At 39.4% G+C, this 25,886-nt stretch overlaps 1 protein-coding gene across 5 annotated transcripts in view; it reads right to left on the reverse strand.

Annotated features, from left to right (window-relative positions):
• The window catches only part of Gpatch8 (G-patch domain containing 8), a 69,737-nt gene that overhangs the window by 20,974 nt on the left and 22,877 nt on the right, over nt 1-25,886 (reverse strand). For 3 of the 5 annotated variants that reach the window (XM_021211823.2, XM_029545628.1, XM_029545629.1), the window contains 3 exons: nt 4,066-4,133; nt 3,469-3,555; nt 1,661-1,804 (listed from right to left, as the gene is read on the reverse strand). In XM_021211823.2, coding sequence (XP_021067482.1) covers nt 1,661-1,804; nt 3,469-3,555; nt 4,066-4,133 — 299 coding nt within the window. Of the gene's footprint in view, nt 1-1,660; nt 1,805-3,468; nt 3,556-4,065; nt 4,134-6,157; nt 6,203-25,886 lie in introns of all 5 variants that reach the window. The other 2 variants (XM_029545630.1, XM_021211824.2) reach the window with 1 other exon arrangement.

Raw genomic sequence — 25,886 nt, forward strand, 5'->3', positions numbered from 1 at the left:
TTTTTTTTTTAAAGATTTATTTACTATTATATGTAATTACACTGTAGCTGTCTTCAGATGCACCAGAAGAGGGTGTCAGATCTCATTGTGGGTGGTTGTGAGCCACCATGTGGTTGCTGGGATTTGAACTCAGGACTTCTGGAAGAGCAGTCAGTGCTCTTACCTGTTGAGCCATCTCGCCAGCCCCCTAGATTGCTCAATTCTTAATTTTATACTTTTGGATCTAGATGAGCTCTTAATAGATGTTTATGATATCACCAGAGTAAAATAATTATGATCTGTGCTAGGTGAACATGAAACTAACATAATCTATTTCAAGGTTCTCAATAGTTAACTTCAGTATCAGAGATTGTAATTTCTTTATTAAAGGTAACTCTTTATTTTGAGGTACTTCTTGTACACTGTAGACTATTTAACAGTATCTTTGGACCCCACCCATCTGATCTCAATAATACCACTTAGTTAAAGCAACCTGAAATGTACCCAGACAACAACTCTGAAGTGCCCCGGGGAACAGGTTCTCTCTAGTCTGATAACTACTGTAATCGAGTAATGAAACAAATCAGTCAGCATATACAGGAAAACAAATGAGAATGGAAAAAATAAATTAATTAATAAATCAACGAATCAAGCTGCAACAACTTCTATTACATTTAAGAGCTATATCACTGAGGTAGTAGTCAACATGAATTTTATTAGTTTTGCACTTTCTTAAATATTCTGCTTTGAAAGAAATTCTTTCCTCTTAAAAAGCAACTTGGAAGCTGGGGAGATAGCTCAGCCATCTTGAGTGGTATGGTGGCATAACCCTGAAGTCCGAACACTGGCTGCGTATCTGTGGAGGGCCACTATAAGCTGAAGACCAACTTAGTGTTCATAGGGAGTTCTGGGGCATTTAAAGACTGTGTTTGTTTGAAAACAATCTAACTGAAATGATTATCAAGAGCCTAAGAGGTTGGTTCTGGGTGCTATAAAAAAGCAACCTAAGCAATCCACGAGGAACAAGCCAGTAAGCAGCACTCTTCCACAGCCTCTGCATCAGCTCCTGCTTCCTGTCTTACTTCCAGCAGTGATCAACTGTTACCGAGGATAGAAATCCTTCCCTCTCTAAGTTGCTTTTGGCCAAGGTGTTTCACATTTCCTCATGGTAGAGACTTATTAAGACAAAGTCGCTTGTTGTTTGTTAATATAGTGTGTTTAATTTTATCGTATTTTAATTTTTTCATCAGGATTTAGTTACTTTTCAAAGCATACGGAGTACAAAATGACCTACTGATAAAAAATAGTAGCCAATAAAACTTGATTTCTTATATATGCAGAGTTCAGGAGAACACAGTCTAGGAGAACTCTTTAAAAGTTTAACATGTTGAGGAAGGGAGAAACTGACGGAAGTTCTCCCAGTGGTCCTCAGATCAATCACCATATTGAAAAAAATTAGAAACTACTTAAAGCCACAAGCATTACTTCAGGTTTGAGAAATTCACAATGGTGATGGACTGTCAGGGATGTTATGTTAGGAAAGCTCCCATTGAACAAAATCAAGAGTATCAGGTACAAAAATAAAGACTGGCTGATATAAGAAGCCAGTCACATTCATAAACATCTACAGTTGTTAACAATGAAGAGTCTTTTTCCTTGGCACCAAGTAGTTATTCCTTACCTGCTTGTGTGCATGATCATAAGAATTGATGTGGTTGTCAAATTCCTGATGTTTCTGATACTGTTTATCACAAAGTTCACAGTAAAAGTTGGCTCTGAGATCTTCTAAGGCTTTTGCAATCGCCTTTTCTTTGTCAACATAATCCTGTTAAGAACCACAAAATAAAAAACACAAAACAAACTCAGTAGAATTTAGATAGCTACTATCCAAGCAGAGAGAAAAATAGCTTTCTAGAAAATTCAATGGCATCAGTAAAAACCGGATAGAATGCAGGGTGAAACTTGGTAGGGTAACAATTTGTGTGTGCACTAACAAGTGTTCAAGAGAGTGAAATTTTATTTCCCTTTTGGCAATACTGCAGACAAGATTCTATAGCGTTCCCTATTTAGTCCTTGACCAAAATATAAGACACAATTTAGTCAGGCTAGGTGCTGCTGCCTGTTCAAGACACCCCAGGTTGACAAAGAGTATCTTGAATTAAAAGCTATCCCTAGTACATAGAGATTACTGATTTAGCCAGGGTCATACAGCAAATATCTGTGTCATCATGTCCCATCATTTTATTCATCTTTAAAAGATACTGTTATTTTGAATGTTTGCTTGCATTTATGTCTATGTAATACGTATGTATTGATCCTGACAGACGCCAAAAGAGGGTGTCTAGACCCCTGGAATGGAGTTATAGGCAGTTGTGAGTTGCCAAGTGGGTACTGGGAACTGAATCCAGGTTCTCTTTAAGAATAGCAGGTGTCTTTTACTGTTAAGAAATCTCTCTACCCCCATTATAATTCCTTTTTTTAGTTTTAAACTAACAGTTGGAATAAAGCATATACTAACCAGGATCAAGAGGAATTAGATCTATCCAAAAGGACTCAAGATTCAACATTAAAAAAAAAAAAAAAAAAAAGTCAGCGAAATGCATCCTATTAATAAGGGGATGGGAGCATTACATGACATACCACCTCCATACCCACCCTATTAAAGAGAAAAAGAATTCACTGTGATGTCCACACGGGGGGGGGGGGGGGGCAGAGACAGACAGACAGACAGAGAGGGGGCATAGAAAGACAGACAGATGGGGGGGAGACTTTAGGGCTAAGTGCAATTAACAATGAACAAGCAAATTCTTCATTAGTCGCAATGAAGCAACAGGTTAGCTCAGGCTAGAGGAGACTGCTGAGCAGGTAAGGCCTCCTGCTGCCAAGCCAGAGGATCCGAGTTTGCTCTCTGGGTAGAAGTTGTTCTCTGACTTCTATACACACTGTGGCATTACACATAAAATGAATGCTCTCCTCTTCCCAAAAAGCATCACCCACTTTCGTTTTAAACAGGAAAGCCTCCAAGGACTCAGCCATTATTTTCCTGCTACTACCTGACTTTCTGTATGCTGCCTGGGACTAAGACTTTCAAACACTGATGCAATTTTCCCAACATACATATGGAGTAGGTATTTCAGTTTTTACTGAGGCAGTAAGATGATCACAAATCACTATTAAATGTAAACAAATACTATCAGTCAGTCAGGGAGACCCTTTTCACCAAAAATGAGCTTCTTTTCTCTTCTGTATGAATGTTCTCAAACAACGACTTTGTTTCCGTTACCTTGTACTTCTTCTTTTTTTTTTTTTTTTTTTTTTTTAAAGATTTATTTATTTATCATATGTAAGTACACTGTAACTGTCTTCAAGACACTCCAGAAGAGGGCATCAGATCTTCTTACCACCATGTGGTTGTTGGGATTTGAACTCCAGACCTTCGGAAGAGCAGTTGGGTGCTCTTACCCACTGAGCCATCTCACCAGCCCCTACCTTGTACTTCTGCCTCAGCTCTTCTGTGTCTTCTTTTTCTACTTCTAGGACACGACGCCGTTCGGTAGCATCTTCGGCATAATCCAGCTTGACAAAAAACAGACACATTTATTCTTATTTCCTCAAGTACCCAAGACTAGCTATGAAAATGTCATTTGCACAAGCATAGTGTTTGATACCACGGAACGGAACTTGTTTTTTTACCTCAGCTAGTTCTTGCTTTACTGTCATGTCACAGAGAACAGAAAGCAAAGTTCCTTAATCTCTTTCCTGATGTATGCCAATACACCCAACTGTTGATTACAAGATTTCAATTCAATATTTACTTCCAAGGTATTAGAATGAAGTGAAGGCAGTATTTCAGACAATAAAATGAAGGTCTTGTAGGTAATACACATATATAACCCTGCACGGGCAGAGCATTAAACGACACCAGAAAACTCCTCTACAGAGGCATCATTTACATCCTCAGTGCTTCAAAAACAGCACAAAATGAAAACATCAAATAAAGTATACGCTTATACTGACATTTAAGTAGGAAGTTAATGCCAATTTTATATATTCCATAAAATTAATGTCTTAATGAGATCAATTTACCTCCATTTCCATTCGACCCATGCCCATGACATCATACTTGACGACAATTGGAATAGGGTCTGTTCTCCCTGTAACAGGAACACAGAATTAAGTTGAGACATAAAATTAGGCTACTAGTTCACTTAAACATTAGGTCTGGGTGGTTAGATCTTGCCTGAAGTGCAGAGACCAGAAAGCTACAGTGAACCAAACAAAAGCCATTCTCACAGCTTCCATCCGATCCCTCCTTTCCTGGATTACACCCAACAACCTACTGTGGTTGGCCCAGCTGGAGAGAATTCCGGGTCATTATGGCAAAGCTAAGTGGGAGGATACGTCAATGGGAGTTTACAATAAAGAACTTTACAAGTTCCTTTTTTTGTCTGATTTTATAAGGCAGGGTCTCATGTAGTCCAGGTTGGCCTCAAACTCATTAAGTAAGTGAGGATGACCCTGAACTCCTGATCCTCCAGTATGCAATCACAACTTTGTTCCCGAAATCATCCCGTCAATCCCTTAAACTGGTGATGAATATCTTAAATGTTTGAATGAGGAGTGCGGGAATGCATTTTAAACAACAGAAGAAATGATAAATCAGTATATGTTTAACTTTTGTTTTTTAAAAGACACTTTTCAAATCAAAAGAAAATTTTACATACCCCCACCCCACAGCTACTTGCCCTTAAGGACAAGCCTGGTTTGATTGACAACTGGTTGCGGATGGCAAGTGGCAAGCTGTGAAAAGGACTAGTTGCGAAGAAAATTGACTTTCAACTAATTGATCTATGCTGGAGATTTTTAAAAAGTAAATATATATTTAATCCACTCATAACCAGCCAAACAAAGCAAAATGGGGCAGACAAGCACTTTACTACCACAGCTGTTTTACATCACAACTTGCGCTGTTCATTGTGATGTAATGGAAAGGACTTACCTTACCCAGTGTTCACCTTTAGTGAAAAAACACAATGTTTACTTCCCTCATCATTTCACTCAGACTGGTGTAAACAGTTGTTTTTTGTTTTGTTTTTCTTGTTACACACACACACATACATATATATAGATATATATATTATACCTTTGGGCAAGAAATTTGAGTTTTATCAGGCTAAATCTTGGGTATTATCAAAGAAAATAATTTTTAAAAATTGGTTTGTTTGAGTCCTGAAGTATAAAATGAAAATTACCAGCAACACTGTGTCTGGTCACTTTATATTTATGGAATTAATGTTTTTTGTTTTTAAATCATACAGATAAATCTGGAAATTTAACTACTTGTCAACAATATTCCATTATTGACACTCAGAAGTTTAACTGCTTATCAATTAGATCCTATTATTGTTTTTAAACAATAAATAGGTAGGAAGTGAGCAATTATCATCACAGTCTTTTTTTAAAAAGTAAATAATAAACCCTTCTGGAACACAGTCTTCTAGTAGATGCGTCCAGGACTGCCAGTTAGAGCACGCGCACGTGCAGTGCTTCTCCCCTCTGCCCAATGGTATAATAATTGAGCAGTGACTGCAATCTCTAGCAAAAGGACCAAGGTGAAGACAGGTTATAAAAATGACTTCCTAGGTGCAGTATCACTTTCATAACGTCTCAGTCAGGGATTTACTGGTAAAAGCAAATAGTCCAATGAAACAATTAAAAAGAAACATCAAAGAAATTTATTTTAGAATCTTTTTTGATTGGTCAGAATTTATTTTTGAAAGATTCAACAAAGTTTTGGTGCCTCTGTACCAAATTGTTTACCTCTGTAAACCCCTGTTTATAAATTCTGCATTAGTACTTTTGCCTTCTAAGGCAGTCAAAGTTTGTTTAACTTATTTATAAATTGCAGTAGCAAGTGCTAGTGCCCATTACACTGGGGGTGGGGGAATCAAGGTTTTGACTATTAAAATTTAATATTTTAGCTGATTCTTTTTGGCAGTTCGAATAAATATATCCCTTCTTAACATTACCCTTTAATGAACAAGGATCAGACAAGTTGCATAAGGAAAGGAAAATGAAAAGACCAAGCAGAAGGATGAGGCTACAACAGAGAGAGTAAGCCTAACATATTGGTGCACTGATGACAAAAGGAGTAATTCAGTCTGAAAATAAAAATTACCACTGCTAAGTTTACCATCACCACAACAAGTCCAGGATCATAATGCTGTAAAAAAGAAACACGGTTTGTTAGGCAGAAACCATCAGGGTAGGAAACAGGCCTTCTAGCAGGCAGACAGGACAGGGGTAAAGTACCAACTGGGCTTTTGTCCCTCCCCCGATTTCAGTGAGGACAGAGGAAGGACATTTTGTGCTACAGCAGCTGTTTTGTACTGGTCAGATGGGGTGTGAGATTTTTTATACTGCTACTTGAGAACACGAACAATCTCCTCTTCAATAATAACCCAGGGGTGGGGGATGGGTCGGGATGTCTGTCAGTCTGTTAAAGGGAGAAAACTAACTCTAACTCCCAGTCTTTCATTTAACCGATTCACTCTGGCAAGTCAGTATTCAGGGTCTAAGATGGAACTCCTTAAATAAATCATAGTAAAAATTAGATGGAACCAACCAGACATTGAGCAAATGTGTTTTTTTTTTTTTTTTTCACTAAAAGAACTATATAAGGAGCCTGAGGAGACAGGGTTTCAAGACCACTTTAAAATAATTAATAACTAGAAGCCTAGGAAACAACTTTAGATCTTCAGTGTTTAAAGAATTGAGTTCTGTTAACACTGAGTAAAACTAAGTGGCTTAGCTCAGATCTGTGCTTCCTGTTAAAGAAGTCTCCATAGACTCACCAATATCTATCCTTCTGCACATAAACCGACTCCAGGAAAAATAACTCCAGGGGAAAAAAAGCCTCAAAAGAGCCATCATTTATAATTTCTCAAGAGTTATTAACTCACGGAAAATATCCAAATTACAAACCAACCTGAAGATGAAATTACTGCTTGCATTAAGTAGATTACATTATTAAATTACATTATTATGCTATTAAGGAAATACACAGGTCAAGGGAACAAAGTCACAGTGGGAGACAGTCTCCAAAGAATATAAGCAGGAAGAGGTTGTACCATGTTTCTTTTTTTAAAACCCCCTTACTTATTTCCGATCAATGACTGATCCTATCACAGAGAGCACCACTTACAATAACCAAATAACAATTTGTAACAATCAACTTTTTAAATACTTTATTATTTGTTTGTTTTTAAAACAAACAGTTTTTCTGGGTTGTCTTGGTTGTCCTGGAGCTCACTCTGTAGACCAGGCTGACCTTGAACTCATAGATCTCCACCTGCCTCTGTCTCCAAGTATTGGGATTAAAAGCATATACCACCACCACCTGGCATTTATTTTCTTCTTTTATTTTATGTTTTGCCAGCATGTATGTCTGTGTAAAGGTATCCAACACTCTAGTAAGCCACCTGTGAACCACCCACCATGTGGGTGCTTAGAATTGAACCCAGCTCCCCTTGAGGAGCAGCCAGAGCCATCTTAACCACTGAACCATCTCTCCATCCCCATGATCAGTTTTTTTTAAAAGGCAAGCATGAATAGCAAAAGTGTGTATTCTCTTGAAGAGCCAATTTCTTTTTTAAAATGAACTAAATCCAGTTCCTTCTCTTTTCTTTTCTCTCTTTTATTTTTATTATTTTTTGAGACAGGGTTTCTCTATATAGCCCTGGCTGTCCTGGAACTCACTCTGTAGACCAGGCTGGCCTCGAACTCAGAAATCTGCCTGCCTCTGCCTCCCAAGTGCTGGGATTAAAGGGGTAGGCCACCATACCCTGCTCAGTTCCTTATTTTCAAAGTGTGGAAATTTTTATTTAATTTCAATTAAATTATTGAAAACATTTTTATTCTGTCTTTCACTGGACCCAAATTTAAGAAAATGACCCGTGGCCAATAAACTGGCTCAGTGGGTAAGATACCTGCTCTACTAGCTGACAACTTGAGTTCTGGAATCCATATAAAGGAAGGAGAGAATCTACTCCACTTCACACCCATACCTGCAGAAAGAGTGTACCGGCTAGATAACCTTATTTTCTAAATAAAGGTAAATGATGTTTTGCTAAGAAACTGGAAATTGCTTATATATCTACTTATTGTTTTGTTTTTGTAGTGGTGAGAATAGAATCCATGAACTCTCAAATGCTGTCACTAAGCTACCTCAGGTCTAATGATTTCTATTTTCCTTTATTTTTATTGTGTATATGTGCTCATATACATATGAGTGTGATTGTACCATGTATGTGTGTACCCTGGCATATAGACACTAGAGTTCAACCTCAGGTGTCTTCTTTGCCTTTCACCTCATTTTTTTGAGACAAGTTCTCTCAGTGAACCTAGAGTTCTCATACTGGCTAAAAGGCCAGGCAAGCCTGAGAGATTCTCCATGTTTACAGACATGAACTAGGGACTCAAAACTTAGATCTTACAATACAAGCACTGTTTGATCATCTCCCCAGCCACCCTTATGTGGATATCTTTTAATCAAAGAACTCCAAAAAAGCCAGGCATGGTATCTCCCATCAGGAATTACCAGCAGTTGGGGGCTCAGGGTGAGAACTACAGCAAATCTGAGGCTAGCAGAGGCTAAATACAATGTGAGTTCTAAGCCAGGCAGAGCTCATGAGAGGGAGAGGGAGACCTGGTCTCAAAAACAAAAGCAGTGACCACAACTACAACAAAGAGTGTGCTTATAAAGAAAGTGACTATGTACAGTTCAGTAATTACTTCATCATTCACTGAGTGACATTATTAGCTCATCCAAAGTAAAGGAATTAGGAAGATTTAATAACAGTCTGTATGCTTCACTTCAATTCTAAAGTCTGAATGGTAGAAAATATCTGGGGAGCTACATAGCTGATAATAGTAGTATCCTGACAAAACTCTTGACAAGCAAATGACTTCTTGAAGCTTTATCTCCTGCCACTGGCTGTGTTAATTGTTCTGTAACTACAATGAGAAGTTCTTACTATTTCAGGGTTAATTTATATCTCCCAAAGACTTTCCAGCTTCATGTAAACCACTTTCCTCTTGTACTTTCCACAGCTGCCCGCCCCAGCACACACACTTTCATGAATTCCTTAGTACAGATTTTTAGGGTTGTCCCCTTAAAAGGCTGGGCTACAAAATTCCATTTCTCCGAGAGAAGATAATCACCAATGTGTTTTACTACTATTTGTACAACAGTGTAAATAGATGACTACCACCTCTATTTTCAAGACCATCATATAGATCAAAAGAGGTAACAAATAAAGCAAATTTTATAAATCACTATACAGAAGGATGCTGAACACTAAAACAGTCATCACAAGGATTCAAACCCCCCTGTATGCGCAAGTGCAAGGATGCTTGTACTATGTCCAGGTGCACACTAGTTTAAGAAAGCCACAAAACTTCTGGCACTGTTCGATAGGTGCTATTCAGCTTGGTTTTTGAGAAAAGCTCTCTCATGGAGCTTACCATATAGCCTAGGCTAGCCAGTCAGTCCAAAGGATCTGCTTCCCTACACTGGAATTACAATGGAGCAACACCCTTTTTTTGTAACCTGGGTTCTGTGGTGAGACTGGTAAAGACTACAGGGACTTGTAAAAAATGGACTAAATGTGGTTTTGATCATGGAATGAAAATAAGACTTTAGGAACCAGATTGGAATGCTATGATCTAAAGTGACAAGTGTGCAGCTGACAAACAGCTCAGCAGAGGAAAGCTCTTACTGTGAAGCTGGACTACGTGAGTTCAATCCTTGGAACCCTGGGGAAGGGAAAGGGAGAAAGTGAACTCCACAAAGTTGTCCTGTTACCACACACATGCCATGGCATTCAAACACACACAGAAAACTCATGGACAGGCACAGGCCTTTAACCCGAGCACTCAGGAGACTGAAGCAAATCCTTCCAAGTCCAGGCCAGTCAGTTCTACATAGTAAGTCTGTGTTGGGGTGGGGAGGAATAAAAAGGAAAAAAAAAAAAAAAAAAAGAAAAAAAAAGAAAAAGAAAATCATTTATTAGGGAGGCAGAGGCAGAGGCAGGCAGACATCTTCAAGTTCAAGGCCAATCTGGTCTACATAATGGGTTTCAGGACAGCCAGGGTTTCATAGAGTCTCACAGGAAAAACAATAATAACAACAAAAGACAAAATCAGATTTGCAGGGCATGCTGGCATATATCCACAATTCCAACACTCTAGAGGCTGGGGCAGGAGGATTTTGATTGGGGCTATCCCAAGGTATATAGTGACATTATCCATACCTTGGCGGGAGGTGGGGATTGGGGTAGGGGCATGTGCTTAGAATACATTAAACGTTTTCTTTTCTAAATAATATATCCTGCTACTTATGTTGGTGGTAATATTTTTGTTCTTTGTTGTTGGAAACAGGTTTGTGATGTGACCCGAGCTGCTTTTGAGCTTTTTAGTCTCATGAGTTTCCCAAGCACTGAGAGTATATTTGTTTTCAGATTCTTTCTTTTCTTTATAACACTACTCCTAAATAAAATATACTTTTTACTCAATAGTCTTATATTCTTCCTAACTTTGGTGGTATGGTTCAGTTGGCAGTGTCTGCTAACACATACAAAGCCCTGGCATTGATCCCAACACTATATACTCTATAATAAATGTAATGTCAACTAGAGTGGCTGAGGCAAAAGGATCAGAAGTTCAGAGGAATCTTCAGCTACATAGTATGACTCAAGAAGTCTTGGCCACATGAGACTGAAAAAAATACCAAAGGGGGAGGTGAACAGAGGTTGGGGGTGGGTAAGCAAGCAAAATGGCTCAGCAGGAAAAGGTGCTTACCACCAAGTCTGATGATCCAAGTTCAGTATCTGAGAACTCCATGATAGGAGAGAAACAACCCCCTCAAATTGTTCTTTGACCTACACACACACCATATACAGATAAATGTAATAAAACATTTTAAATAAACACAGGCTGGACCTAGGACTCCCTCACATATGTAGCAGATGTGCACCTTGATCTTCATGTGGGTCCCAAACAACTGGAGCAGAGGCTATCCCAAAAGCTGCTGCTGTCCATGGAATATGTTCTCCTGGCTGGGCTGCCTTGTCTGGCCTCAGAGGGACAGGAAGCACCTATCCCAGACTTGAAGTGCCAGAGTGGAGGGATTCCCAGGGGAGCCCACACCCACTCAAAGGAGAACGGGAGAGAGATGGGCAAGGATTGTAGGAGGTGGTGACAGTGGGGGGGGGGGTAGTGATTGGGATGTAAAGTGAATAAGTAAAAAATAAAATAAGCCAGGCAGTGGTGGCGCACGCCTTTAGTCCCAGCACTTGGGAGGCAGAGGCAGGCGGATTTCTGAGTTTGAGACCAACCTGGTCTACAGATTGAGTTCCAGGACAGCCAAGGCTACACAGAGAAACCCTGTCTCATAAACTAATTAACTAACTAACTAACTTACTAAATAAATAAAATTTAAATAAAATTAGTAACAACCACTGTTTCTCATGGAAGAGATACCAACAACTCATAGATATCTGTGTTTCATGCATCTACTAACAAATATATCTGGTTAGATGTGAAATAGTTGCTTGCTTCAATATTTTCATAATGATAACATTTCTACCTTTTAAATTGTTAAATAAACTGAAATTCTAAGTTAAACTGTCCAATTTTCTAGTATCGCCATTACAATACTCACATTGTATTTGTTATATCTGTTTCCCTCTAAGTCATATGCAGGTATGGGTTTACATGTTTATTCTCCTCATCCCCAGTTATGTTATATAGCTCAGGTCAGCCTGCTTATGAACCTGCTGCCACAACCTCTGGAATGCTGGGGTTACAGGACACCCTCACCTACTCAATTCACACCCCCCTTCCTTTTCCTCGTCCAATTTACATGTATTTATGGAGAATCTCTTAGTAGCATCATCTGTCAATGAAAAAGCTTATGGCCAATGAGCTGAGGCAGAAACCAGTAGGTGGGACATATGTCAGGGTTAGAAAGAGTCTGGGCAAGAGTCAGTCTAGAGAGATTTGCCCCAGAATGCTGAGGAGACATATAGCTGAACTCAGGTTAGAATAAAAGGAATAATAAATTAAGGAACAAATCAGAGAACAAGCTGAACCTTTTGGCCTAGGCATTTATTAATAAATAAATAGTCTCGGAATTGTAATTTCTGGGAATTAAGTAATTGGGAGGAAAAACTGGCATTTTTACACACTTATTCCTTCATATTTATTTATTGGTGGTAGTGGTTGTGGTGGTGACTATCATGGTGTGCATGTGCGAGCAGAGGTCAGAGGACAACTGGTACAAGTCAGCTCTCTCCTCCTACTATATGGGTCTTGGGTACTAAGCTCAGCTTGCTGAGCTTGACAGCAAGCACATTTGCCTATCGAGACATCTTGCTTGACCCCAATCTGTTTTCAAGTGTTAGTGTTGTTTTGGGCTACTCTAAGCAACTGGAAAACATATGTAGAATAAACCATGCAAAGTAACAACAAAGAATATGCAAAAACACATCAATTACAAGTCTTTAGAACCTAATGGCTCAGGAAGGATAAAAGAAATTTACAAGTAATAAAAATTATACAAAGTAGAACACTATAAATTCCACAGAGAAGGAAAATAAAACATAAGAAAAAGCATCAAGGAAGCACACTGGCTCCCTCCCACCTGTAATCTCAGCACTCAGAAGATAAGGCAAGGAGAGCATCTCAAATTTGCAGCCTACCTGTCTACACAGCAAGACCCTGCCTCAAAAAACAAAAACAAAACAAAACAAACAAAAAAACTCCAAGGAGAGCTGGTGAGACAGCTTAGTGGGTAAAGGCACTTGCCACCAATCTAACATCCTGAGTTAGATCAAGAGGACCTGCATAGTAGGAACTCCCAAAAGGTATTGTCTGATCTCCACACATACCATGGTATTCTGTCCCTAATAAATAAATTCATGTAAACTAAACGCACGCACATGTGTGCATGGTGCAAAAATAAAAAAGAGAAAATTCAGCAACCACATGGTGGCTCACAACCATCCGCAATGAAATCTGATGCTCTTTTCTAGTGCATCTGAAGACAGCTACAGTGTACTTAGATATAATAATAAATAAATCTTAAAAAAAAAAAAAAAAGGAGAAAACCAAAGTTTTAGTATTTTCTTTTGAGAGATCAGAAAAATCTTTCAACAAACAAACAAAAAAAAATGCCAGGCATGACAACATACACCTTTAATCCCAGCACTCAGGAGGCAGAGACAGGCAGATCTCTGTGAGCTTGAGGTCAACCTGGTCTACAGAGCAAGTTCCAAGATAGCCAGAGATACACAGAGCAACCCTGTCTCGAAAAACAAAACAATAACAAAAACAAAAGAAGGAAAATCCTTAAAAGTCTGTGAAAGATTTCTACCACCTAATTTAGCTTCCAGAAGAACTAGATTAAAGGCACTGATTTTTTTTATACAGAAAGAGCTCAGTGGTAAAGCACCTGACCAGCATAAACAAAGTCCTGGACTTAATACCTAGAATCACTAAATACTTCCATAAATACAGAAATATCCTACTCATGAGGATTCTATCAAAATAGAAAAAAATGCACGAGTTTTAGCATGATTCTACTACTTATTTGCTATAGGATCTTGGATAAATTGCTATTTGAAATGGAAACTTCCTGTCGAGTATGGTGGTGTAAGCGTGTGAAACAAGATACCCAAGAACTGGAGGTAGAAGTTCAGGACCTGCTTAAATAACACAGAGCCACAGGAGAAATTTATCTCAGAAAATAAGAGTCAATTTCCTGATCTGAAAAATGGGAATTTTATTTCAGAGAGAATACCGTAACACTTGCAAGCTAGCTAGCCTAGCAAATGCAGAGGTACATTACCTCTGACCTCCATACACAAAGCACAAATAACATCATCATCTTATCCTCAAAAGATTTAAAATAAAAATGATCTCTAGAAGTTTCATTTATGTTGAGCATTGTGGCACATGTCTTTACTCCCTGTACTTGAGAGGCAAAGGTGGATGGATCTTTTGGTTTGAGGCCAGTCTGGTTTACAAAGAATAAGTCTTAGGGCAGCCAGGCCTTCATACTGAGACCTACCTTTAAAAACAAGCAAACAAATACAAAGGAGGTTCTGCGTCTAGTTAGGCAGCGTGTGGTGGTGCACACCTGTAACTTTGGCATCTGGGAGGTAGAGGCTTGAGCATTAGGAACTGAAGGTCTTCATCTACTCTATAGCAGCTTGAGGCCAATCTGAGTTAGATGAGACCCTGCTTCACAAACAAAAAAAACCCTTTTATTTAGTTATTCTTCCATTAATTTACCTTGATAATGTCCAAGCTGCTTCTCAGTGGAATCACTGTGTGGGTGTGCACATGGGGTTAGAGCTAAGCCCTGGCATAGTTCCACAGGTGCCATCTTCCCTGGTTTTAGAGACACTGGGTCTCTCTTTGACCTGTAGGCCGCTGCCAGTTTCTGCCTCTCCAGCTGGGATCACTAGTGTACACCACGGTAACTGGCTTTTTTCATGGGCCCTAGGGATTAAATTTAGATCTTCACACTTGCATGACAAGCACTTTACTGACTGAGCTATCTTCCCAGCTCCATCTTCTTTTCTTTTTAACTAAAAAATTAGTATGTAGAATGATAAAAACAGAAATTGCTTGCCGGGCAGTGGTGGTGCACGCCTTTAATCTCAGCACTTGGGAGGCAGAGGCAGGCGGATTTCTGAGTTCGAAGCCAGCCTAGTCTACAAAGTGAGTTCTAGGACATCCAGGGCTACACAGAGAAACCCTGTCTCGAAAAACCAAAAAAGAAAGAAAGAAAGAAAGAAAGAAAGAAAGAAAGAAAGAAAGAAAGAAAGAAAGAAAGAAAGATGAAATTGCTTTATACGTTCAATTTTAATTTGAAATTATTCTTATGCTATGAAACTATGCTATATAATCAATGTCTTCATATATCCTTTACATTTTAATTTTTATTATTTTTCATTTTGCGTGTATTTGTGTGTGGGGGGGGGGGGTGCAGGCACATGAGGTCAGCAGTGTCTGAATCCCGTGGAACTAGAGTTACAAATGAGCCACCTGACAGAAGTTCTGGGAACCAAATTCCAGTTTTCTGCCAAGCGCAGTATACATAGGCTCTTGACTGCTAAGCCATCTCTCTATCCCCTTGATAAACTGTTTAAAAATATGATAACCCCTAATGAGCCAGGCCATGGTGGTGCACTTTTAATCCTAGCACAACCAGGACCACAGAGAAAAACAATAAACAGACAGACAAACAGACAACCCCTACAATGAAAACCAAGTGATCTTTTCATTCTGTACTTTTTGTCTACCGTTCACCATTTCCTTCCAGCTACTGTTCTCTAATCTCCTTCTTTCTAGTATTTTCTGTTTCTGCTTCTTCTTTTTTTTTTTTAAAGTTTTATTTATTTATTATATTTAAGTACACTGTAGCTGTCTTCAGACACTCCAGGAGAGGGTGTCAGATCTTGTTACAGATGGTTGTGAGCCACCATGTGGTTGCTGGGATTTGAACTCTGGACCTTTGGAAGAGCAGTCGGGTGCTCTTACCCACTGAGCCATCTCACCAGCCCCCTGTTTCTGCTTCTTGAGATAAGTTCTCACTATCTAACTCTGGAGGTCTTGGAACACACTGTGTAGACCAGGCTGACCTCGAACTCACAGTGATACACTTGCGCCTATCCCCCCAAGTGCTGGGATTAAAGGTATGAGTCACTAGGCCAACCCTTTCTGTTCTAAATATATGTATTATATATGCATCAGTGTTTTGCCTGAATATATGTGCACCATGTACATGGCTGGTGTCTACAGAAGTCAGAAGAGGGTGTTGGATCCCCTAGATCTGAGTTACAGATGATCATGTGGGTGCTGGTAACTGAACCCTGGTCCTCTACATGAGCAACAAATGCTCTCAACTGTTGAGTGATAGCTCCAGCCCCCCATCACTGTCATTTTAGCTCTAAAAATTAGACTTCTTGCAGCTGGAAAGACAGTTTAGTTGTTAAAAATGCTTGCTACTGGGTTGGAGAGATGGCTCAGCGATTAAGAGCACTGACTGCTCTTCCAGAGGTCCTGAGTTCAATTCCCAGCAACCACATGGTGGCTCATCTGTAATGGGATCGGATGCCCTCTTCTGGTGTGTCTGAAGACAGCTACAGTGTACATATACATAAAATAAATAAATCTTTAAAAAAAAAATGGTTGCTACTCTTCAAAAGGACTGGAGTTCAGAGTCCAGCACTTACTTTGGGAAGCTCACAACTATATTTCCAGCTCCAAGGGATCCAACACCCTCTCTGGCCTCTACAGGGAGCCCTTGACATGTGGCATATAGTCTCAAAGAAATACACACATAAACATAAATACATCTTTTAAATTTAAAATTTATTTTATGTGTGAGTGTTTTGCCTGCATGTATGTGTACCTGGTACATGAAGGTTAATGGCTTTAGATCCCCTGAAAGTGGAGTTACTGATGGCTGGAACCACTATGTGAATGCTGAAAAGTGAATCCAGGTCCTCCATAAGAGCAACAAGTGTTCTTAACCACAGAGCCATTTTTCTTGACGTTAAATATTTTTTTAAAAAATTAAACATCTTACTGATGACTGAATTCTAATTATTTAATATCTGAGTTTATCTATATCAACTAAATTCTACTAGGAAGATTCTACTATAATCTTAGCACTTGGTTTACAAATTCTATACAGCAGGATCTTGCTTTTAAAAAAAAAAAAAAAAAAAAAAAAAAACGTTAAAGGCTGGCTGGAGAGTTGGCTCAGTAGTTAAGAGCACTTGCAAAGGACCAGGGCTGGATTCACACCACTCACGTGGAAGCTCTCCACTTCCTCATAAAACACTCATACACATAAAATAATTAAATAAATCTAAAAAAAGGTTAAAGGGTGAATATTATAAAATTATAAAAGTAATTTATACTTTTATATAATACTAAATCTATACTTTTATATAATACATTATTATATAATACTGGTTTACATAATACTAAGTGTATGCTTTTATTTACATATGTTTTAAATAATACCTTTATATGATTTTATATATTATTATAATACTAATTTTATATAATGATAAATTTATACTTTTATATAATACTAAATCTAATTCAGAGACTACTAAGACTAGGCTTGTCTTTGATAAATGAACTAAGACCTACATATCCATCAGGAAGAAGAGTCAGTGCTTCTTAAACTTCATAAGCTCTGTGTAAAGTAAGCTATGGAAAGAAGCAGGCCTCATTCTACAGGCCTCAAACGAGGAATCTTGACTCTTTACCTTCCAGAAGCTCGGGTCAGAGGGAACCGCCATACTAGGCACAAGCCTTCCTGACAATCCATACCTTGCTTCGTGATTCAGAGGAGCTATGTTTCCTGACCTCCCCCAATCCATTCCTATTTTCAGTATCAGCTTTGTCTGAAAGGAAAAGGGGCATAAAGTATATTTAAGGTCATGTTTATACTTAAATGGCAGATACTCAGTAGCTGTGGGACTTTTCTAAAACTGTTTCAATTTATAAAATGACCATACTTAATTTGGCACTCATAATGCCAGCACTAGAAAGATGACGGCAGGAGGATCACTGAGAGCTGGAGGCCAGCACAGGCTACACAGTGAAACCTCATCTCAAAACAAACACGCTGATGCACACCTATAATCCTAGCACTCAGGAGGCTGACCCAGAAGGATCAGGAGTTCAAGCCAGCTTTGGCTATCCTGAATCTGAAGCCACTCTCAGGTTTGTGAGACAACGTCTCAATTCATCCCTCTGAAAAAAAATACTATTTTATTAAACAGGACAATGAGAAACAGATTCTAGATCAACATTTGGCCTATAGTATGTACTTAATATTATTTTCATCTTCCTAAATTTCACAGGGAAAACCAGACTATACTCTTACAAATATGCCATTCATCTGTCACAAGAATATACAAAGAAGCTGGTGAGATGGCTCAGTGGGTAAGAGCACCCGACTGCTCTTCCGAAGGTCCAGAGTTCAAATCCCAGCAACCACATGATGGCTCATAACCATCCGTAACAAGATCTAACGCCCTCTTCTGGAGTGTTTGAAGACAGCTACAGTGTACTTGCATATAATAAATAAATCAATCTTTAAAAAAAAAAAAAAAGCCGGGCGTGGTGGCGCACGCCTTTAATCCCAGCACTTGGGAGGCAGAGGCAGGCGGATTTCTGAGTTTGAGGCCAGCCTGGTCTACAAAGTGAGTTCCAGGGCAGCCAGGGCTATACAGAGAAACCCTGTCTCGAAAAACCAAAAAAAAAAAAAAAAAAAAAGAATATACAAAGAAAACTGATCAACATGGTTGGGGATTTGGTCAACTGGCAGAGTGCAAGAAGTCCCAGGTTCACCAGGCTTGTCTCTGTAAATTCAAGGCCTTCCAATTAAGTCATAGGACAGCCAGGGCTACACAGAGAAACCCTGTCTCAAAAAATAAATAACTACCCTCCACCAAACCAAACCAAACCTACCAACCAACCACCACCACCACCAACAACCACCACCAAAGTTCTGGGTTCAATCCCTAGCACCTATAAAACCAGGTACATACCCACAATCTCAGCACTCTGGATATAGGAAAATCAAGAGTTCAAGGTCATCCTTGGTTACATAATGCCTTTGAGGCCACTCTTTTGAGACTTTGTCTCAAAAAAGAGGAAGAAGCAAGGCCTGGTGGGACACATTTTTATTTCCAGCATTTGTGAATTAAAGACAAGTCTGATCTACATGGAGAATTCCAAGACAGCCAGGGCTATATAAAGACAGTCTGTATCAAGCACTACCATCCCCACCTCACTCCTGCCAGTGCCCCCCTCCCCGAAAAGAAAAGCAGAAGGAAGGAAAGGAGTGAGGAAGGGGGGGGGGAGGAAGGAAGCAGGGAGGAAAGGAAGGAAGCAGGGAGGAAAGGAAGGAAAACAATGAGGGCTGGGAAGATGGCTCACTGGGTAAAGCACTATCTGTGTACGCCTGACAACCTGCATTTAAGCCCCAGGACCCACATAAAAAGCCAGGTACAATGGCGGCTTGCCATGCCCACTCTAGTGGCGATTCACAACAGGTCTAAAACCCTGGAACGAGTCCTGAGAAAAAAAATCTCAAGGAGATTCAGCTTCTTAAGAGTCCTGGCATTTTCAATAATCTATATACACAAACCCTATCTGCATGCTAGTATAGTGTATGCTCTTTCAATATTATTAATGCCTTTAAAGATTAAACTTTTACCATAGGTGAAATACATACCCTTAAAAGCCAGTGTTCCAAAGTCCTAAAAATTTCTTAAAGCCAGGAGCTCAGAATTCAGTGAAAAGGTTACGTCCATATGTAAGTATTTACCAAGACCTAGGAAATAGGGGGGCTGTGGTATTGCATTCTTCCTGTGAAGGTCTGCTAGTGCGGAACCCCCTGGTATTAGCTTTCATAAGGCTCAAAGGAGTAGCACAAATTGTGACTAAGGTGTGAAATCCTTACCTGTCTTTAGCTGACCCTAGGCAAAATTACTTTATCTTAACTGTAAACATTACCTGGCTCCTGTAAGTCCCTTTAAAGTCATTCCTCTGTTTTGTGTCAAGTAACTTCAATGTACTTTGCCTACTGTGACATCCTACCCCTTTGTTCTCTATACTTTATAACACTGGTGTTCACTTTATGAGAATACATTCAGTTTTACACCCTCTCTTGTGTGGACTGTCTGTCACTCATCCACCGAATCCTCGCTCACCTGCAACCAAGAGACCCGTTCCCCACAGATCGGGGACCCAAAGTGAGGTCCAGTCTGTGGCAGCGGCTGCTTATAACCCTACCACTCCTACTTCAAGATGAGAGGTGGAGACAGGAGAATAACTCAGAAACTCTTGAGCTAGCTAGTTTAGAGTACATGGCACATCTGGAAGAAGGAAAAGAGGGCGGGGAACTGGGGAAGGAAGGGGGAAGGGACTCTGACTCAAAAAGGGAGAAGCAAATAACCAACTCTAACCTGCACATTCATGCCATGGCACAACGTACCTGAGTACACTGGGTGCATAACACATGCCTACACACACTAATTAACTAAACAAAGAAAGATAATGGACAAAAGTACAAGTCTAGCAAAATGGCCTAGTGGGTAAAGGCATCATGGCCACTGATAAGCTGAGTCTGATCCTGATGATAGAGAAAACCAACTCCTCTGACGTTCATTTGCATATACACCCATACATAAACTATAAACAAATAAATGTACTGTTTTAAACATTTAAAATATCTACCTATGGCCGGCCTATGCACTCTGGAGGCAATGGCAAGAAGACTGACAGGTATGAAGGCATCCTGAGCTACAGAGCAAGATGCAATCACCAAACCAAATAAAACACAATATGACATTGCTCCTGACCCAAATGAAGCACTTCTACACAAAAGTAACTGAAAATCCCTACTCTCAAGAAGACCAGGGATGGAGAAATGGCTCACAGTTAAGAGCACTGACCATTCTTCCAGAGGTCGTAAGTTCAATTCCCAGCAACCACATGGTGGCTCACAACCATCTAAAACGGGATTCAATGCCTTCTTCTGGTATGTCTGACAGCTACATTGCACTCATATAAAATAAATTAATTTTAAAAATACCCTTTAATCCTATCCCATGTTTATAAAAAAAAAAAAAAAAAAAAAAAAAAATCTACATCTTGAGACCCAACATTAAATGTTGTCCTTACAAGAGTCGCCTTGGTCATGGTGTCTGTTTGTAGCAGTAAAACCCTAAGACAGCCATTAAAACAAAACAGTTAAACAAATAGCTTAGACAATATAGCAAAGGAGGTTTAGGTAGCACTTCCGAACTAAACCTACTCAGAAAGATTTTACAGCAAAACAAGGTTTTCATTTCAAAGCTGCAAAAATATTATATATATATATTTAGAAATGCATCCAGTCTAATGGTCTTGTTCTGAATTAATTATATCCTCTGCTTCTGTAATACACAATAGTTCAAAACATTTCTCACAAGTTAGGTTCTCTCCTTCAGAGGGCAGATAACTTTTCTGCAGGTCTGTATTTTTAACAGTAACAACTAGTATGTACCATATACAGTAAGGGTTTTAAAAAGCATTTAAAACATTACAATTAACAAAAAGGAAAAATCAAATAATAAAATTCAGATGCAAAACGAAATCCAGATTACAAAGTATATTTCAACATAAAGAAGTTTATTCTAGAATAAACACACTCTCCTTAACTTTGCCCACTATCAACAGGGAAGCCCCAAAAAGTATGGCCAGCAACCTGAAAAAGCCTTGCATGGGCTGAAATAATATTCCAATTCTTGACCAAAAAACAAAACAAAACAAAACAAGAACCTTGAGGAAATCCTGTTTAAAATTTAATAAACAATTACATGTTCAATAATGTTAAGAGTTGTAAATTCAAATAAGAATTAAAGTTCATGCCTGGCAATGGTGGCGCACGCCTTTGATCCCAGAACTTGGGAGACAGAGGCAGGCAGATTTCTGAGTTCTAGGCCAGCCTGGTCTAGAGTGAGTTCCAGGACAGGAGCTATATAAACTACAGCCAGGGCTATATAAAGAAACCCTGTCTCAAAAACCAAAACCAAGCTGGGCGTGGTGGCGCACGCCTTTAATCCCAGCACTCGGGAGGCAGAGGCAGGCGGATTTCTGAGTTCNAGGCCAGCCTGGTCTACAAAGTGAGTTCCAGGACAGCCAGGGCTATACAGAGAAACCCTGTCTCGAAAAACCAAAAAAAAAAAAAAAAAAAACCAACAACCAAAACCAAAACAAAACAAAAAAAGAATTAAGGTTGATAAGTGTATAGAATTCACAATAATGTGTGCATTTAGAATAACATACACTGAAGTATATGATACCAAAAGGGCATTTTCATTTTTATTAGAGTAACAGGGCTTTCTTTTTATAATTACTTAGAGAAAAGACTTAGAACAGGGAAAAAGAATCTGCTACAAATTACTTAAATGTGCCATTACTAAGTCAAATTCTATCAACTGGAGAAAGTTACATGACAATACCTGTACAATGCTGAATCTGATACTAAGAAATAAAGCTAATTACAAAATTAACTTGACCATTAATCTTTAAAAGATTTTTGACTAGCTATTTTTAAAATATCAGCAATGTAAATATATTTATCATTACTAAAATACACACTTCAAATATCCAAGTGACACCATTCTAGCCATCACAAAACAGAGTCCAGAGTCAGCCTGAACTATGTTGAGACTCTGTTTCAAAAGAACAAACAAGGGCTGGAGAGATGGCTCAGTGGTTAAGAGCACTGACTGCTCTCCTGAAGGTCCTGAGTTCAAATCCCAGCAACCACATTGTGGCTCACAACCATCTGAAATGAGATCTGATGCCCTCTTCTGGGGTGTCTGAAGACAGCTACAGTGTACTTACATGAAATAAATGAATAAATAAATAAATTAATCTTTATAAAGGGGGGGTTACTCAGGGAGTTCAAGGCCAGCCTGGGCTAAAAACCAAACAAAAAACAATGAGCTGTAATCTCAGCATATAAGAGGCAGGATGATAGGTACACAATCAAGACTAGTCAGGTCTATACATCAAGTTTCAGACCAGCAAGGGCTATGTTACAAGATCCTGTCTCAAAAGAGATACCAAAGCAAAATTAAACTTCAGATAACCTTGTTCTCCCCATCAGAGTTTCTCTGTGTATTCTTGGCTTCCTGGAACTAACTCTGTAGACCAGGCTGGCCTCAAACTCAAGAGATCTGCCTATCTCTGCCTCCTGAGTGCTGAGATTAAACATAAGCACCAAAACCACCCTGGTATCCCTTGTATTTTTCAATAAACGTATTTGAGTTATTGCGGGCTCATTATGTGCCTGTTACCATGGAGCAGGAGATATAATCAATAAGCCTGATTCATCTGTCTCCAGATGACTTGACTGGATGGTACTCCACACCTAGCTATATTCCCAACACCTGGGAATCGAAGCCAAAAGAACCATGGGAGCTTGAGGCTACCCTGAACTACACAGTAATATCTATCTCAACAAAACAACCTTCTTTTCAAGAAAGTAAAAGTGTAAAGAGAATCAGAATTTAATAGTCTTTTTAAAAAAAACTTAGATTAACGGGCGGTGGTAGTGAATGCCTTTGATCCCAGCACTTACTAAGTGCAGAGGCAGGCCTATTCCTGATGCCACCCCGGTCAGTATAAGTATCCACTTACCTATCCTTTCTGGTGCGCACATGCATGCATGCATGCACGCACACAGGCACGCACACTGAGGGGTGCAGCTTAGTGACAGAAAATTTGCAGACCATGCACAAGACAAGAGTTGATCCCTGGTACCACAAAAAACAACCAACAACAAAAAACAAAAACAAACAAACAAAAAAAAAAAAACACCACAAAAAGAACATACTTCCCTCCCCATGCTCTAATCATAAAATTTCTGACACTCAACATGAATTACTTTTGGATTCAAACGTATTTCCTAACTAATGCAGGTACATAGCCATAGCTGGACTAAAACTTGCTATGTAGTTTAGGCTGGCTACAAACAGAAACTCAGAGATCCACCTGCCTCTGCCTCTGGAGTGCTAGGATTAAAGAAATGTACTTAGCCTGTCTTTAATCTTGATTTTGGACCTTTATAAGACCTACGGTCTCTACCACACAAATTGCTCTAAGTCATACAGCTTTCTTGCATTTCTGCAGGGCATTCTTATGCCACTTGAAAAGTAAGTTTAATGGCAGTCAAATGTTTGTATTATTTCTCCAAAAGAAAAGGTTAATGTCAAAAAAAATTTAAAAATATTATTTACTGATGAACTCCTATGTGCAATCCCTGAATACAATTTGTAAGTAAATTTTGAGTATCATAGGATATTTCAACCTGTTTCTAGTTAGGGTGTGGCTCAGCCCTTAGCACACACCTTTAGTTCCAAACAATGAAAGTAAAGTTAGTTTGTAGAAGGAAGCACACATGTTTGTTTGAAAGTGATGTCTAATTGAATGGAAGAAAAAGTGACAGATCAGAGAAAGGTTTGACAGAATAGGATATGGCCAACTCTCACCAGAAGAGAGAGGAAAGGAAAGCTACTTAAGACAGCACAGGAGGAAAAGATGCATCCAGGGGTCAGGAGAGCTTGTGGAGTCGAGTTAAGAGTCAGAATAGGAAAACAGAGAGAGGAGGGAGAAGGGAGTTTTACAACAACAGTTTTATAACAGGGAGTTTTACAACAGCTGAGTTGAACCAGCCACCCAGAGTTCAAAAATAACTAGAAAGGGTGAGTTTATTCAGCAGCAAGACTCAGAAGCTGAAAATATTCTAGGCCTAGGATTATACTGTACGGAGGCTAGAAGCTTCCAGGACTAACTAACTAGTCCTAGGTTAGCAGACAGAGGCAGTAAACCTCCCAGACAACAATTACAACAAGAGAAAAAAAAGTTATGTTTACATTTGGTTTTGGTTTTTGTAAGAACTGACAAGCCAGAATGGTGGCAATTGCCTTTAATCCTAGCACTAGAGGCAGTGGCAGGGGATCTCTGAGTTCAAGGCCAGCCTAGTCTACAGAGTGAATTCCAGGACAGCCAAGGCTACACAGAAAAACTTTGTCTTAAAACAAACAAAACAAAAAACAAAAGCCAACCCAAACCAAACCAAAGAGACGGAATAAAAATTTTAAAAAGGGGCTGGAGAGATGGCTCAGTGGTTAAGAGCACTGACTGTTCTTCCATAGGTCCTGAGTTCAATTCCCAGTAACCATGTGGTGGCTCACAACCATCCGTAATAGGATCTGATACACTCTTCTGGTGTGTCTGACAGCTACAGTGTACTCATATACATAAAATAAATCTTTTTAAAAAAAAAATTGTAAAAACAGTGATAGGGATGTAGCTCGTTGGCAAATGTTTGCACCATGCATTGTCAGAACACATGCATGAAGCCTCCAGTTTAATCTATACCACAAACCAAAAGCAGTTTGCTAGTGTTTTGGTTCAGTTTTTGTTGTTTTGGGTTTTGTCTGTTTGTTTTTCAAGACACTGCTTCTCTGTAGAGCCATGGGTATCCTGGGAACTTGCTCTGTAGACCAAGCTGCCTTTGAACTCAGATATGCCTGCCTCTACCTCCCAAATGGTGGGATTAAAAGCATGAGCCACCACTGCCGCCACCATCACCACCTGGCTGGGTTTAATTTTCTGAGACAGAGTGTCACTAGGTAGCCCAAGCTGACCTCAAACTCCGGCCTCCATCTCCCAAGTGCTGGAATTACAAGTATGCACTAGCACATTTACCTGGCAAAAGCAAGTTTTACAAATAGAGCATAAAAAAAGCTAATATCTGTTCCTTGTGGTCCACCACTGTCACCTCCACATGCAAAGACTCTGTAGCATTGCCTGTTCTCTTGTTCACCTGAACACACTGATTAGACCTCAGTTTTCATGTGATGAGCCATTTACAAAATTCAAATGACTACTGGCACAATTACCTTCAAACCTCCCTTTATATAAGGCTCTATGTGGTCAGATGAAGTTTCCCCTCGTTTCTGAGCTGGCAATCATTATCATATCTGCAACTATCAATAGTCTTCCAATTAGAAAGAACTAAAATGCTGGGCGGTGGTAGTGCACGCCTTTAGTCCCAGCACTCGGGAGGCAGAGGCCAGCCTGGTCTACAGAGTGAGATCCAGGACAGCCAGGGCTACTCTGAGAAACCCTGTCTTGGGAAAAAAAAAAAAAAAAAAAAAGGAAGGAAGGAAGGAAGGAAGGACGAACTAAAATAATAAGCACAGTTGGTGGCTTTCCAACTAGCAAGAGCGTAGAAGCACACGTTAGTA

Source organism: Mus pahari, chromosome 14 (assembly GCF_900095145.1).
Source record: "Mus pahari chromosome 14, PAHARI_EIJ_v1.1, whole genome shotgun sequence".
NCBI classification, from domain to species: domain Eukaryota; kingdom Metazoa; phylum Chordata; class Mammalia; order Rodentia; family Muridae; genus Mus; species Mus pahari.